This window comes from Peromyscus californicus, unplaced genomic scaffold, assembly GCF_007827085.1.
Source record: "Peromyscus californicus insignis strain IS unplaced genomic scaffold, ASM782708v3 Scaffold_4__1_contigs__length_199733344, whole genome shotgun sequence".
Classification (NCBI taxonomy): Eukaryota; Metazoa; Chordata; class Mammalia; order Rodentia; family Cricetidae; genus Peromyscus; species Peromyscus californicus.
In genome coordinates, this window is record NW_026294562.1 from 83,151,394 (window position 1) to 83,167,270 (window position 15,877).

The 15,877-nt window shown below is 40.0% G+C and overlaps 1 protein-coding gene across 1 annotated transcript in view; it reads right to left on the reverse strand.

Annotated features, from left to right (window-relative positions):
• LOC128124843 (phospholipid-transporting ATPase ABCA3-like) overlaps window positions 1-15,877 on the reverse strand; it is a 103,884-nt gene that overhangs the window by 2,338 nt on the left and 85,669 nt on the right. Inside the window, 5 exon segments of the mRNA XM_052761581.1 lie at window positions 3,266-3,456; window positions 3,797-3,967; window positions 4,617-4,804; window positions 9,321-9,515; window positions 10,198-10,323. Of these exon segments, the coding sequence (XP_052617541.1) occupies window positions 3,266-3,456; window positions 3,797-3,967; window positions 4,617-4,804; window positions 9,321-9,515; window positions 10,198-10,323 (871 nt within the window).

Genomic DNA, 15,877 nt, shown 5'->3' on the forward strand with positions numbered 1-15,877 from the left:
CATATGCGTGTGTGTGTGTGTGTGTGTAGGTAAGATAGGTAGCTTGTGAGGAAAGATATCTGAGGTTTTCTTCTGGCTTCCTCATGCATTTATATATATAAACAGACACCCACAGCCACACACACACACACACACACACACACACACACACACACACACACACACCCACACACACACACAATCTACTTCTGCTTGTCACTGACTTGGCTTTTGGTCTACAGAGTGAGCTGTACCTCTGTACTCCATTACCAAAGGGCAGTGATTTCATTAGAATATGCCCTGGTGCTCAGTTTTTCCAGATACCTGGTTGACTTTTTCATGTTGGGTTTGTCTTCTTTGGCTTCGGGACAATGGCTGACAAGTTTCCCTATAGCTTCTCTTTTGCTGACTTCACGCCCCCTTGTGACTGGCTTCCACCGACTTGTCATCGCCTTACTTTACTTTCTCACAAATGTACACCTGTCTGCCTTTTTCCTATTGTTCTTTTCTGCAGTCACCATCCCTCTGCACATTGCATGTTGCTTGCTCTTTAGTTACATATTCATGAAACTTTGCTGAGAAAATCCTCTCTAATGCCATTGGCTGTAGATACTTCTATTAGTCAAGCAATTTCTCGGTTACTCTTTCATGATAGCTGTCCCACTTGTGGCTTGTTAGGCTCACACTGTGAGATAATATTTTTCTGTTTTATAGCATTGTAAGTGCTTCCATCATGTTAGGGATTCTACTTTGTACTAGCAGCGTTTTTCTGTGGAGACCAACCACAACCTTTCAATTCTTTGTGCTTATGGGAGATGAGTTGCCTTGTAGTTTAGGAATGTAAGAAATGGAGTAGGACAAAATAATGTCCGTAGCTTCCCAGCTGAGAGTCTTCCGGGATCTATTAAATAACAGACACCAGCGAGGTAGCTCTGCCGTGTGCTCTTCTGAATCTCCTTCCCTTCCAAGCCCGGCTAAGGAAGGCTTTCCTCCAGAGCAGAGCTGTGTTGGCTTCTGCTGGGAGTCAGAAGATGCTGCTAAGGACTGACTTTTGTCCTCTTTGAAGGTCCTGCCTTTATGTGGCCCTCTCAGTACACACTCCCCAGAGGTAGCCCAAGGCATCACCTCAGATCCCAGCCATGCCATGGCCGTTAGCTTCTAGGATTTATAATTTCTTATAGTTTACTTTCCTGTTTTGTGTCTTTTATGTTTCCCTTCCTTTTTATTAATCTTTTATCTTTGGGACTAAGAGGGATTATTCTACTTTTATTTTTGAGCCTATTATTGCATTAAAACCTTTTGTTGTAATTTTACAAGATTCTAGTTTAATTTTACCCACATTGCCTTTCAGAGATAAAAGATAAAAGACTCATCCTATTTGTGACTTTTTAATAGAATGAATATATGGCCATTTAAATTTCCTTGAGATTATATAAAATTTATATGCTAAAAACATCTGCTTTCTTGTGGTAACCCCTTTTAGAAATGCTAATTGAAACTGCCCTTTGGCTAATGTTTATTTCTTATTTTTAAGGGTTAATATCTATGCACACATCCAACATCAGTTCCCTCCTTTGTTGTCATATATAATAGCTATTTGCTCAAGAATAATATAGGGAAGGACTGGGAAATGACATCTTACACTTAAGACCTTTCTCAAACCCACATTCCCATATGTGTGTCCACATCCTTAATGGGAGTTAGTATTTGGTGTTCCTCCTTCAGAACAGCAGACAGTAAATGAATTTCTGGGATCACAAGGCACCACAGAAAATAAAACTTTGATAAAATGAGTACTCAAAAAATGTTTGCCAAATGAACACACAAGCAGATGTTTAACTTTTTGGACATATGCACCTGCATTTTCATACCACATCGTTATTACCATGACCAATGCTTAGGTGATGATGTCTCCACACATCTATTCTCCACATCTGTTCTACTATTCATTTACTTGGTGATCCCAATTTCTCTTGTGTTATTTCCTATTGCTTTAGACTATAAAATTCCAAATCCTTAGCTTAACTCCAGTGGAATTTCTGTTATGTTTTGCTCAGCCCAATAAGGTAGAAATGAAGAAAAAACCCACCCATGTTAGAATCCTGCTAGGAATGTGCTTTAAGTTTGGGAGGGAGACGTGAGAAACTGAAAGTAAGGACAGCCTGTGACTGGCTGTGCCGTACCATGTGACCAGCAGACAGATTCTAGCTGGATTTAACATACAGAAACAGAATTCTTTTTAATTTTTCTTCTCAAATGAATACGGCATCAGAGTCATAACATTTATAAAATAAATTTCTTGGCATCATTGAGTTATCAGATTTTTAAGACCAACCAACATCAGAAACAGAATTCTTGAGAGGGAAGAAACCATACTCATTTGCATTTCAAAACCATTTCCTGGCTGAGACAACAAAAGGTCAGAGCTACAATTTTTATTACAAGACAAAAAGAACTTAATATTTTTCTAGATTATGCTATGGCCTGAATTTTTATCTCTTTCAAAATGCATACATTGAAGTCCTAACTCCCCAGGAGACTTTGGAGATAGGGTCTTTATGGAAGGAATTGAGTTTAAATGAGGTTGTAAGTGTGACATTGCTAATCCACTGTGTCTGGTGTTCCTTTGCAGAAACAACAACAAAATCAACAACAACAAAAACTAGAAACCAGGGCACCAGGGAAATGCAAAAATATGGAAAACAACCCATGACAATAAAGTGGGAAAGCCGGTGTCTGCAGTGTGAGCCAGAAAGGACTCAGATGAAGCTGCTGGCGGCTTGACCTTGGACTTCTGACCTCCAAAGCTGTGAGAAAATACGTGCTGTTGAAGCTACTCATTCTTTTGGCCATTTAAATTTCCTTGAGATTATATAAAATTTATATGCTAAATTATATGCTGTTGAAGCTATAGTTTGCTATTGGAGTCAGTCCTAGCAGACTGATATGGGATAGGAATTTTGCTTAAAAAAAAAAAAAAGTAAAGAAAACCCAAACCTTCAAACTTTAAATCCTATGACTTCAGATAGTAAATCATATGCCCGCTCATATGAGTAACTATCTGACTCATTCACATAAGAGATTAACAAATACCATTTTTCTTGAACTCTTTGCACGAACAGATACAGTTACAGACACAAATATCTGCCCCCCCCCCACAAGACCTCATTATTGGGTGTCAGACACACCAAAAGCTCATGAGAAACTACTGTTAGAGACACACAGCATGGAGGTGGTGAGACAACAGATACGGCTTAACCGGCAAAGTTAACCTGACCCGACTTACCTGGGAAAACGTTGGTAACAAATTTATTAAAATCCGTTATCACTTTGTCACCAGTGCCAGTTTTGAACTTGATAGTCATGGTGTAAACATTGCCAAATTTGTTCTTGAGATGCTGAGGGCTACCCAGGCACATGAACTTTCCCTGCACCATGATGGCCAGCCTGGTACAGAGAGCTTCACACTCCTCCATACTAGAAAAACAAGATGCCAGAAGGACAGAAGGCCAAATGATCTCTGTGGGAGGATATTCAAATACCCGATATTTTGTGATCCCCTTTGAAGAGATGTTTTTTCATTTGCCTATTATCAGGGCCACAGGGAATGGAGGCATTTCAAAATTCAAAACAGTAGAGGAGCAAGTCTTCAAATGGAAGAGCTCATGAATATCCTTCCCTTATATATTCAAATAGTCCTTAGGATTCCACCCATAAGAAGCTCACATACTCAGGCAAATTTTCTATACACTATTCCTGGCCCCAGAGATTCCCTCTCATAGTCATAAACTTCTGCCCCGCCCCATGTGAGCCACACCTGTGAGAGGTTATGATGATGACCTTGCCACTCTCTCGGGTCCTTATCACTGTGTTCCAGAGCATGCGCCGGGCTAAGGGGTCCATGCCAGTGGACGGCTCATCCAGGAAGACGACTGACGACTTTCCCATTACGGCAATAGCGGCGCTCAGCCTACGTTTGTTTCCTCCACTTCAGAGTCAAGGGAGGGCAGAAGCGGCAGCACATATAGCTTTACGTTACAGTAATTTAGTAGGTAACACATCTAATTAACACTCGGATTTTATTTAGAGGAAGAAAAACTGCTAAGATTTCAGGACTGAGTACATTTGCTAAAAAACATTAAAAAGCACTGATTACATGTAACTGTACTAGGACGTGAGACCAAACCCAACTGTACACAGCAATTCACTTTCATCTGCAATGCAGAAAGATGACTTTTTTTTTCCAATTTGTTTTTAGCTATACTCTCAGTTAAACTCTCATTCTTGCAGTTCCTTGGAATTTTCCTAACATATAAGCTACCTGGTGGCCAGGCAGAACAATACAGAGAACATCATCTTTGTCCTTTATGAGGAGATAAAGAGCCACAGCAGACAGGAAGAGAGACACTCGTTTTTCTAGTTCACTGGCTAGAATTCCAAGTGAACCAGGTTTGTGAGTTTATTATCTCTACAAAGCAAAGTTGCAATGCTGCTAAGGTCTGCTTCATTGCAGAACACGTGAGTACACCAGTCTTTGCCTGTCTGTTATGGAGCTTGGTTAGACTGGTGGCAATTCATTCCAAACATGAAAGGTGTCAGAATACTGCTGCAATGGGAGCACCAGCATATGATCTCACCTCAAAGTGTAAATAAACTTCTCAGCTTGTGGTTGCAGGTACAGCATTTCCAACAAGTTGTCCACATAGGGTCTAATATTCTTCTCTGGAACCCCCCACACCCTGGCATACATGGTCAATATCTCCCGAGAGGTCATGAAATCCAGCAAGGCATCAAATTGTGGACAATAGCCAATTTTTGACCTAACCTAAAAATAAGAGAATGTTTACAGAGATAAGATAACTACCACACTGAGCATCACACGGTGAATATGGAGAAAATAAAAAACGCAAAGTTTTCTGGCCTATGACCCTGGGACAAATTGATGCACTTCTAGCAAAGAATTGTGTGTCTTCCAGTGGTCACAGAATCACTATGGCTGGGGGTGACTCCATGTATTAGAACTCTAACGCATGAAGAACTTCATGCATGAAGGTGCATGTGCCCAGGATAACTCTTAGAAGCTGATATCAGAGCTAGAGCCATAGAATTATATTTGCCTGGAGGAGGCTGATCTTCCATTGCTCAACCTATATAGTCTTTGTAATCAGTGGTGTGAAATCTACCCTCAACAAGTAAATGGATGCTTTTGAAACTTGGGACTTTTTTCATTAATTAAACCTTCATTTTTTCTGTCCCAAGGGAACACCAGGATATCAAGAGTGAAGCCTACTATAGGGGTGAGAGGATGATTAGCAATATCTAGGTTAGGTTTAGTAAGGCCCTAACTTCTTAGTTGTGATGGTAAATGGATGAGTGAAATGTTGTGGGATATTTTGATCACACACTGACACTCCTGAGACTGACAATAAAGTTTACCTTTAATCAGAGGGCAGAGCTGGCTACTAGCTGACCAGAATTAGCCATAGAGGTTTTGGAGGACCCAGGACATATAGAGAGACAGAGAAGTAGTAGGAAGGGGCTTAGAAAGATGTGTGGGCCCCTTTGGATGGAGAGAGAGAGGAGGTCACTGTTCACTAATCAGCTGCTTCTCTAATCAATCAGGTTTTTACCCCAATACTTGACACCTGAGTTTTATTTAATAATAGAATAATATAAACAATCACTTCGGTGGAGTCCTTAATCATTCTCTTATGTGTAATGTGGCTTTTTGAGCGTTTTCTAAAATATAAGTAAGTGTAGTTGGGATCCTAGCTCTTATTTTAGACATCTTAGTCATAAACTAACATTCAAAATATACTACAGAAAACAAATTACCTAAAGACAAAACATTTACCCACTGTGCAATTAAAAGTCAACAGTAAAGTGATTAACAGTTCAAATGTTTATTTTATTGGAAGACTAATAGTTTTAGAATCTCTGTATTTTGGAACTATCAAACAAAGTTCTCAGAGAACAATCCTAACTCATGGGTTAAGGGAATTGAACGCAATTTCTGGAACATTTTAAGCATTGTGAGCTTCAGTGAAAGGGCTACTTTCAAACACAGAGGAGAAACAAATAAGCTAAATGACTAAAAAGTCAACTCAAAAGCTGTGGAAGGAATACATACTAATTTGTTTAAACTCAAGGCTTAAGTTTGTGGATTAATTCTTTGGGGAAAAACACTGAATGATGCTATCTATGTAAGACATGTTTTAATATCTCACTTAAAGCACTGGAAAGCTGTAACTATAATGAAACAGAATTAAAATTGAAACCAAGTATATTTTTAGAAAATCATGTCTTTAGGAATGGATAAATGAAGTCCAGGTGTATGGTGGTCTAGGGTTAACAGCCAGTTGTAGTGGTGCAGGTCCATAGGGTATGCTGAAAAGGAAGAGGCAGGAGGAACAAGGAGAAAGATTGAAGATTAAATACAGTCATCAACAGGGTCATGAATCTGTGTAATGAACCTGTTTTCAGAGCTAGGTTTGTGACTAAATAAATAAATAATGCAGTGCTAGGTGTGGTGGTGCACCCTTTAATCCCAGAACTTGGGAGGCAGAGGCAGGAAGATCTCTGTGAGTTCAGAACCAGCATAATCTACATAGTGAGCTGCAGGCCAACCAGGACTATACAGTGAGAACCTGTCTCAAAAACACAATAGAAATTGTTTAAAATATGGAAGACCTGAAAAAGGAACTAATTAACAGGTCAACATTTTTAAGAGGTCAAGAATACTGAGAAATAATTATAATGTCAAAGCTGTGTTCTCTCTAAAAGCATTTAAAGATCTGGAGAAATAGAAATTTTATAATTGATACATATAAGAAAAAGCTAAGATATTTGAAAAATGAAGACATGTTAATCAGGGATTCCAAAGTATCTGGATACAGAGGATGAACCTACACTGTACATATTTCTGACAGTATCTGGAGGTGTTGACAAAGACCAGGTTAGGTTTATTCACATCCTGACTCATCCTGGAAAAGCTAAATGGAAGGAAATCGACCCATTGCAGCTTCTGGGCATGGAGCTAACCCCACACATGTCCTTCTCATTTCCTCTCACGTTGTCGAACAAGTCCCAGAGAATCCCAAAGCATAAATTTAGTTTAAAATGTTCTGAAATTAAAAAAATATTTATCTTCCTAGTAAACCAATTTCCTTGTTTGTTCAAGATCTTAAATTACTCCCGAACATTATGCTTTAAAAACAATGTAACAGAAATTAAAAACATATATATATATATATATATATATATATATATATATATATATATTTGAGTATACAAATTAATAAGCAGTTACAAATGGCATACAACAAAGTGGTGGGCAATCAGAGAAAATATATATCTGATACTGAAATTAGCATATCCAGATGGCAGAAAAGCTATGTTGATCACTTGAAGAAAATAAGAGACTGCCATAAATGTTTCCCCCCATTTTATTTTGAAAATTTCCAAACATAAAAGAGAACTTAAAATAACAGTCCATGAACACTCTTAGAACCTGCAAGGAGAAGAGCTGAACAAGCTTTGTTCCAGCAATAGGAAACACTCATCCTGCACCGGCGTACACAAGACCAGACCCAACATCTAAAAGTGAAACGTGCCACAATTAAGATGACTATAGAGGCTGGGCTTAACACCGCCTAACTGCAGCTGAAGCGCTATGAATTAGAAGACTCGTCTGCCGTGGAAACTATTTATATATCCGCTTCAAGAGGTATTGTATTCAGCACAGTAATGTACTTTAAGAACTCTCAAGTTTCTTGGTTCATATTAATTTTTCAATAAATGTCAAGTACAACTGCATAATAATGAAGGGAGTCAGGAAATAACCTCAGCGGAGTTCTTTTCTAATTGGAGAGCTAGGTCATATGTCTAAGATAGGCATGGATTATTTCAATTCTCCTATTATAGGTGCATTCTTTGAAAAACAAAAATAATCCAACAAATCCTAAAATCAGGAACAAGGCAAGGATGTCTATTCTCTCTGATTATGTCGACTACAATGCTTGAAGTTGTAGCTTCATCAATTAACGTGGTTTAAGTAGGTGCTTCTCGATTCTCCCTCTTCCGTTTAGGTGGGACTAATGGCCTGAGCTTGTTGGAGTTGAGCATTTCCTTCACCTTGCTCTTTCAGGCTCTGGTTAAACAACTCCTCCTGTGTGCAGACTTCTTAAGGACAGAATGCGCTGTGTATTGGTTCCCGTTTCCTTTCCTCCTGCAGGCTGTCTAAGGGATTTTTTTCTGTCAGTCACACTAAGAACCTGGTTGAGATAAAATTCACAGAAGTGTGGGCCAGCCAGATGTGCCAGCCAGATGACCAGCTCCCTGTTGAAGGTTTGTGTCCTTGCCTGCTGAAGAGTTGAAGATGTGTTCTGCCTGAGCTTCCAGTAATTCATCATTAAAGGTTCAGTTCTTTCTATTCCAATATTATAGTCCCCCCCCCCCTCACTGGAATTTCTACTCTGAAGTTGTTTTGTCTGGGTCTGGATGTGTCTGGATGTCTAATGTGTCTATGTGCTCACATTGATCTGAGTATGGGGACTCACACGAGGTCAGAGGACAACTTCTACCGTATTTGAGGCTGTGTTTCTTGATTTTCACCACTATGTACACTCAACTAGCGGCCACTCTCCTTCCTCTGCCTTCTTGCCAGAGGAATGCTGGGGTTACCTGTGAGTGTCCTACTGCATCTGGCTTTTATGTGGGCTCTGGGTATCCAAACTCAGATTGTCAGGCTTGGACATTGGGCACTCCTGATCCTGCCTTGGAACTTGGTGGTGATTCGCTGTTTTCACTTTCTCAGTGCCTTAATTTGGGGTGTCAGTTGGTTTCCAGTTCAGTTTTTCTTTTTTTGAGACAGGGTCTCACTGTGTAGACAAGGCTGGCCTAGAACTCCAGAGAGCCACATGCCTCTGCCTCCTGAGTGCTGGCATTAAAAGCATGTGCCACCATGCACATCTGGTTCAGAGTTTTAATTATTAGGCTTGGACTGGGAACCTCAATTTTCTTCTTAAATACTAGGCTGGAGATTCCGAGTCTATTGGGTCTGCACACACACCAAGGACATTGTGTGGTGTGTTGATGTTGCTGCTGAGAGAGCTTGTAATTCACTCAGAGCATACTTGTGACTTAGCTCTCAAGGTGACACTGCCCTACATACCCCCATGTGTCCCCTTACATTTTACTTCTCTTCCCAGAAGCGTCTGATGGAATGTACAGAATCATCTCAACACCTGTCACAATTCCTCTTTGGGGTCTCCTACCATTTGTTCCCCTTCAGCACCCCTAAGTCATCATGCTTCTCACTTTCAGACTGCATACTAGCATACCTTTCGGATATTTTTGGTGATGCTGTAGCCTTCAATGAACACATCCCCAGATGTAGCAATCTCTTCTCCAGTCAGAATTTCAAAGGTAGTAGTTTTTCCAGCTCCATTTAGTCCAAGCAATCCAAAACACTCCTCCTTTTTAATGGTGACAGAGATATTTCTCACAGCCAGAGTGGGTGGTATTTTAAAATATATCTTAAAAACAAAGAAAACACAAAATACATGGAAACTATGTATTTGGATGGGTCAAACACAAAGTTTCAAACCTTTACAGACCACAGTTTGTCAGAAAGTTTCATAAGAGCCCTACTTAGAGAACAGCCATAGATCCCAAAGGTCCACAGTAAGCCCTTGGTGCTCATCTTAGGGAATGGAGCCATATGCTGGCCACTGACAATTATGGTGGTATTTTACTTGTACTGAAATGTGATTTTAATTGTATGTTAATAAATAAAGTTGCCCGGGGGTCAGAGCTATTAGAGCCATAGCAAGAGCGTGGCAGTGGTGGCACACGCCTTTAATCCCAGCACTTGGTAGACAGAGCTAGGTAGATCTCTGTGTGTTCAAGGATACAGCCAGCATTGGAGACACACGCCTTTAATCTCAATCCCAACCATAGAAGACCTGGAAGTCTCTACAGAGAGGCAGTGACGAGGCAGTCATGTGTTTGGGTTTACAACCAATGAGAAGGCAGAACAGAAAGGCTATAAAGACAAACACACAGGAAGTAGCTCCTTTTCGGAGAGCTCTCTTGGCTGAAGAGGATCGCTGAAGCAGGAAGGGTGAGGCTCTTAGCTCTGACCTCTTGGGTTTCTTCTCTGAATCGGCTCTGTGTTTCTTATTTAATAAGACGGTTGGTTACATCTACAGACAATACCTTTATGAGCTCTTTTATGAGCACAGTAGATTTCAGTGCCTTCTGAGGATACTTCAGGATAGTCTTCCTTTCATTTTGTACATCTTCATCTTCAGATTCCCCGGATAACTCTTTGGACACTCTAGCCTGTATTGTGAAGACGAGAATGGACAGTGAGTACCGTTTGAGCATCTGGTCTACACTGGATGAATTTATGGATGTTAAACTGGAGGATTATTTCAGAGTATCAAAACGAAAGTCAAGAGACTTCCTGCATATGACCACAGCTCTCTGGTAAAAACTTATTTCCCATTTCCAAAGCTTAGAAACTAGGCTTCCTGCCATGAGCAAGCAGAGTTCTCTCAAAGCAGATGTCACAAAAACTACAGCTACAGCAAATACCATTTATTATGATTAAAAAGCTGTTTGCTAATAATAAAGTATAGATGAACAATCAGAGAAATAATATTTTCAGTTCTCTCTCTCTCTCTCTCTCTCTCTCTCTCTCTTTCTCTCTTTCTCTCTCCCCACCCCCACTTTTCTCCCCCACCTTGTGGTTGGGGATCAAGATGTACACTCTCAGCTCTCTCCCTTTGCTCTGCCATTAGGGACTCTAACCCTCTGAAACTGTAAGCCAAATTATATGTTTCCTTTTATTAAAAAATTGAAGTATTTTCTCAGAGAAAATGAGAACTAGGGGACAGTTCAGTGTATGAAATGGCTGAGGTGAAATCCATAAACAGAAGCTCAGCAGTCCACTCACAGCAGGGAACAGAGAGGGAGGAAAGGGCACTCCACCCGATGCAGGGTGAAGGGAGCTTGAAGAGCCAGCCCATGTATCTAGTTCATTTCAAGTGATAGACTTCTTATCTTGAAACATATTTGACTAAACTCTTAACTAAGAGTTTACAGTGTAGCTCTGCTTAAGGTTAGCATTTCCTAAGGGTGGCACCTTAAACAACTTTGGTTCCCTGGTCAAAGGTAAGAAACTAACACTGGGTTCATTGTCTTTACTCTAGACCTTACTCAGTACCATTTTTAGTGTCAACTCCTGAAGTCTGGCATATTTCCAGACAGATGAATAAATCACAACCTACCTCTTCATGGATTTTCACAAAGTGTGTGTCTGGCTGTGCTTTTCATTCCAGAAAAAATATTCTGACAATAACTACAGTCCTCACTTTCTCAGCTTATAACACCATACATATCTATTACATACTAGTTTCATCTATTTTGTGTCTAGTTCCTTTTGTGTCAAATCATATATGAGCAAGTTATAGGCTGTCCCTTCTCACCACTGCCTGCTGTAAGACACATTTTTGTCCATTATAGAGCTTACAATAATGAGGCTTTTGTCCTGTTCTTTTATGGCTAATGCAGTACAAACATTCTTTTACATATTTTACACATATTTTTATAAATATACATTCCACACACATATCTTTAGAGGATAAATATATGCATTTCTGTCATGTATGTGTGTGTGCCTGAGGAATGTATAAACCTACATTGTGGTGTCCCTCAGTGGCTCTTATATACTTTTATCTTATAAATAGAACATAGTGTGGCAGTTTGAATAGGTATGGCCCCTATAGATTCATGTGTTTGAATGCTTGACCCATAGAGAGTGGCATTACTAGAAGGTATGACCTTGTTGGAGGAAGTGTGTCACTGTGCGGGCAGGCTTTGAGGTCTCATATGTCAAGCTATGCCCAGTGTGACAGTTCACTTCCTGTTGCCTACTGATCAAGATGTAGAACTCTCAGCTCCTTCTCCAGCATCATGTCTGCCTACATGCTGCTATGCTTCTCACCATGATGATAATGGGTTAAATCTCTAAAACTATAAGCCAGCCCTGATTAAATGTTTTCCTTTATAAAAGTTGCTGTGGTCATGATGTCTCTTCACAGGAATAGAAACCCTAAGACACATAATATGCCTTTATATGTGCTTATGGGATATGTAGATTTTATGTGGCCAGTATCTAAATCTTACCTGTTTTTAAATCAAGCTGTGTCTGCCTTCTCCTTACTGATTTGATCCAGAAACCACTGTGACCTGCCTATTCACTCACTTCATGATTGATATCTTTTGCTACCATGAGGTTTTTTTCCTTTCGTTTGTAGTTGTGACTGTTGTTACAAAACTTTATTTCTACTGTTGGGCCTCTAAGAGTTAAACCTATAACTCATCTGTAAGGGACAAAGGCAGAGTCAAAGTTCATTATTTTCAGATGCTTACCTAAGAGTAGGAGTGTCATTTATTGAGAACATTCTTTCCCTACTGTACTCTGTGCCAAGCTTGTCACAAGCCATATTACTATGTATTTGTGCCCCTGTCTGTCTCTAGACATCCTATTCCAGTTGTTCTCGGGCTACAGCATGCACTGGTTTTATATAGGTGGTGTCTTAAAACGTACTATGTGGGCTAGAGAGACGGCCCAGCTATTGAGAGCACTTGCTGCTGTAGCAGAGGACCCATGCTAGTTCCTAGCACACACATCAAACACACAAAAACATGTAACTCTAGTTACAGAGATCCAACCTATTTTCCGTCCTCCACAGGCACCTACACACATGTGGTGATACACACACACACACACACACACACACACACACACACACACACACACACTCAGGGACACACATACACATAAAATAAAATCAATAAATCTTTTGCAAAAACACAGAATGCCAGTTTCTACCAATACAGCATCTGATTTACTAGGTTTGGGGTAAGGATTAAGAATTCGCATTTCGAATGGAAACACATGAACTATGAACCAATGGCTGAGGGGTCCCCACTGGATCAGGCCCTCTGAATGGGTGAGACAGCTGATTGGCTTGGTCTGTTTGGGAGGCATCCAGGCAGTGGGACCGGATCTTGTGCTCATTGCATGGGTTGGCTGTTTGAAACCTGGGGCCTATGCAGGATTGTTTGGCTCGGCCTGGGAGGAGGGGACTAGACCTACCTGGACTGAGTCTACCAGGTTGACCTCAGTCTGTGGGGAAGGCTTTGCCCTGGAGGATATGGGAATGGGGGGGGGTTGGGGGGAGGGTGAGGGGGACGGGAGGGGGGGAACGGGGGAATCCGTGGCTGATATGTAGAACTGAATTGTATTGCAAAATAAATTTAAAAAAAAAAAAAAAAAGAATTCGCATTTCTAGGCAATCCCTAGCTGACGACAAGGGCCGCACATAGACAAGTGTGGCTCCTTCCTAGAACATATTTTTTTCTTGATGTGTTGTTTTGACTAGCTTCTTTCTTAGAGGTTTAATTAATTAATTAATTAATTGTGTGGGGGTGGCATGTACCACTGCATGTATGTGGGTCAGGGGATGAGTTTGTAAAATTCCTTCCCTTATTCCACCTTTACATAGGCTCCATGGATGGAACTCATATCACCAGGTGTGTGGGGCAAGTGCCTTTGTGTGCTGAGCCATCTTGCCAATCCCTTAAAGTTTAAAGATATACTGATCTGTGTGATGGCCTCCTTTTGCTCTGTCTCAAGATTTCCTTAGTTATCTGTGGTCCTTTACTTTTCCCACACTTGCAAAATTTAGAGTCTTCTGGTCAGCAAATCTCCAGAACTTGAAATCATGTGCTTGGCTGGGATATGAACTGAGATTACATTGTCTGTTCAATCAGACCTGACAAGGAACAATCATCTTATCATTGTCAAGTTTCCTAGCATGATCATGGTATGTTGCTACATTTATGTAACTCTCCTTTGGTCTTCCAAATTATAACTTTCTGTGTGAAAGTTTTCCATATTATTTGTTAGAGTTCATCTTAGTTATTTTTTTTTAATTTCTGTGCTGTTTAAGTGGTATCCTTTTGTGTTTTACTTTTTGTGGATAGCATCTCAATACATACCTGACTTTTATACTCATTTATACTGACTTTTCATTTAGTAATGTTAATGCTAATACTTGTTTATAGATTTCCTTAGATCATATACAATACTACCATCTCTTATGAATTTTACATCTCTTTTTCCCAAACTTTATGCTTATATCTTATTTCTATCTTATCACACTGGCTACAATCAGCAGGAAATAGTTGCATACAAAAGCTGAAAGAAGACGTTTATATTCCTTTGATCTAAGAGGGAAACTTTCAAGAGTCTATCATGATATTTGCTGTGCCTTTTTATACATTTGTAACTACTCTTTTATCCCATTAAAAAGTTTCAATTTTTCTATTTCTAGTTTGTCTAGACATTTTATAATGAATTTCACAAAATGGTTTTTCTGAACTTGTCAATATTTTTTTTCTAATTTTATTAATGTGATGATTTTATTTTGGATTGTTACACTGTTGTCATGTTTCTGGAATAAACCTGGCCAGGTCATGAATTCAAGCTGCTAACACTTTTGTCAAAGATTTTGGCCTCTATATCATGACCTATCTTCAACCTTCTTGTTTTGAAAATTAGTCTCCATGTCTGTTGTTATGGCCTCATAAGAGAATGGATTAGAAATTTCAGAAGGTAAGAATGGAGATCAGTGAAATTGGGTGAAACATGTAAAAAAAAAAAAGGTAAAAAAACAAAAACCAAAACCTAAAGTTTGGAGCTTTGGAGATATTAACAAAACGAGTGAGGCCCTAGCAGGGCTAATGGAGTAAAATAAAATAAAATGAAAAAGAGTAGGTGGGGAGAAACCACAAATTTCTAACAAACATCAAATATACAAAAATCAATTGTAAACAAACGATTCTTCTTCTGATCATCCCCTAATGTCTCAAGATAGTCCTGTGTCCTCCTAGCACTTGTGAGGATTTCCCCGACTTAGTCTGTCATCATCGAGAGGCTACCTGCACTCAGGTCTTGACCTGTGGAATCCATTTGCAGTTCTTTGAATAGACTTCATTGCCTGAGTTGATACCCCCCACCCACCCAATGCCTTGAATTTACTCCCTTAAGTATCACACAATTGCCAGAACTTAGTTTGGTTCCTATTAGATACAGTCCCAGCATTTCATATTTCCTTTTATCAAAAATCTTATTCCCATGACTGGTATTTGTCTGGTCTCTGATTTGGTTCCCATCCTGGGGCCCTTTCTTTGGAATACCTACAGATTTCTCCTTTTACCTCTCCTCCAAGACCTGGGATCTGCTTGTTCCTCCCAGACATCTAAAGAAATTGAGTCCTGTCCAGCATTCACTGTTACGTTGAGCAACAGTGGCACTTGAGGGATATCTTTCAAATGTATTGCAACCCTGGAATTGAGCATCAGGTTTTACTTCCAAGGAGTAATATTTCTACTGTTGGCCAGCTATATGCTGATCTGGCCTGATTCCCTAGTCCTGAGGCTATGCCCCACCATTAAGGTAATTCTTCCTTCATTCTGTAGATGAGTGTCTCAACTGAATAGGAGACTCTCATCAGCTCTGGACACCAAGCTGCCACTAGTGCTGTCCTCAAGGCTGAGTCTGTGTTTTGGGGTCTGTCCAACCTATACAACACAGCCTGGAAACTCCTGCATTCTATACCTCACTTAACCTCAATATTCATTTCTATGAGCAGCAGCAGAATCACTGGGGGACATGCTACATATGCAAATTTTCAAGGCATACCCTAAATTGACTACGTCAGAAACACAGGAGGTGTAGAGCAGCAATTTATAGTTTAACAAGCCCTATACATAAGTCTAGGGCATGCTGCATGATGGGAATATCTATCACACAGCCTTTCTC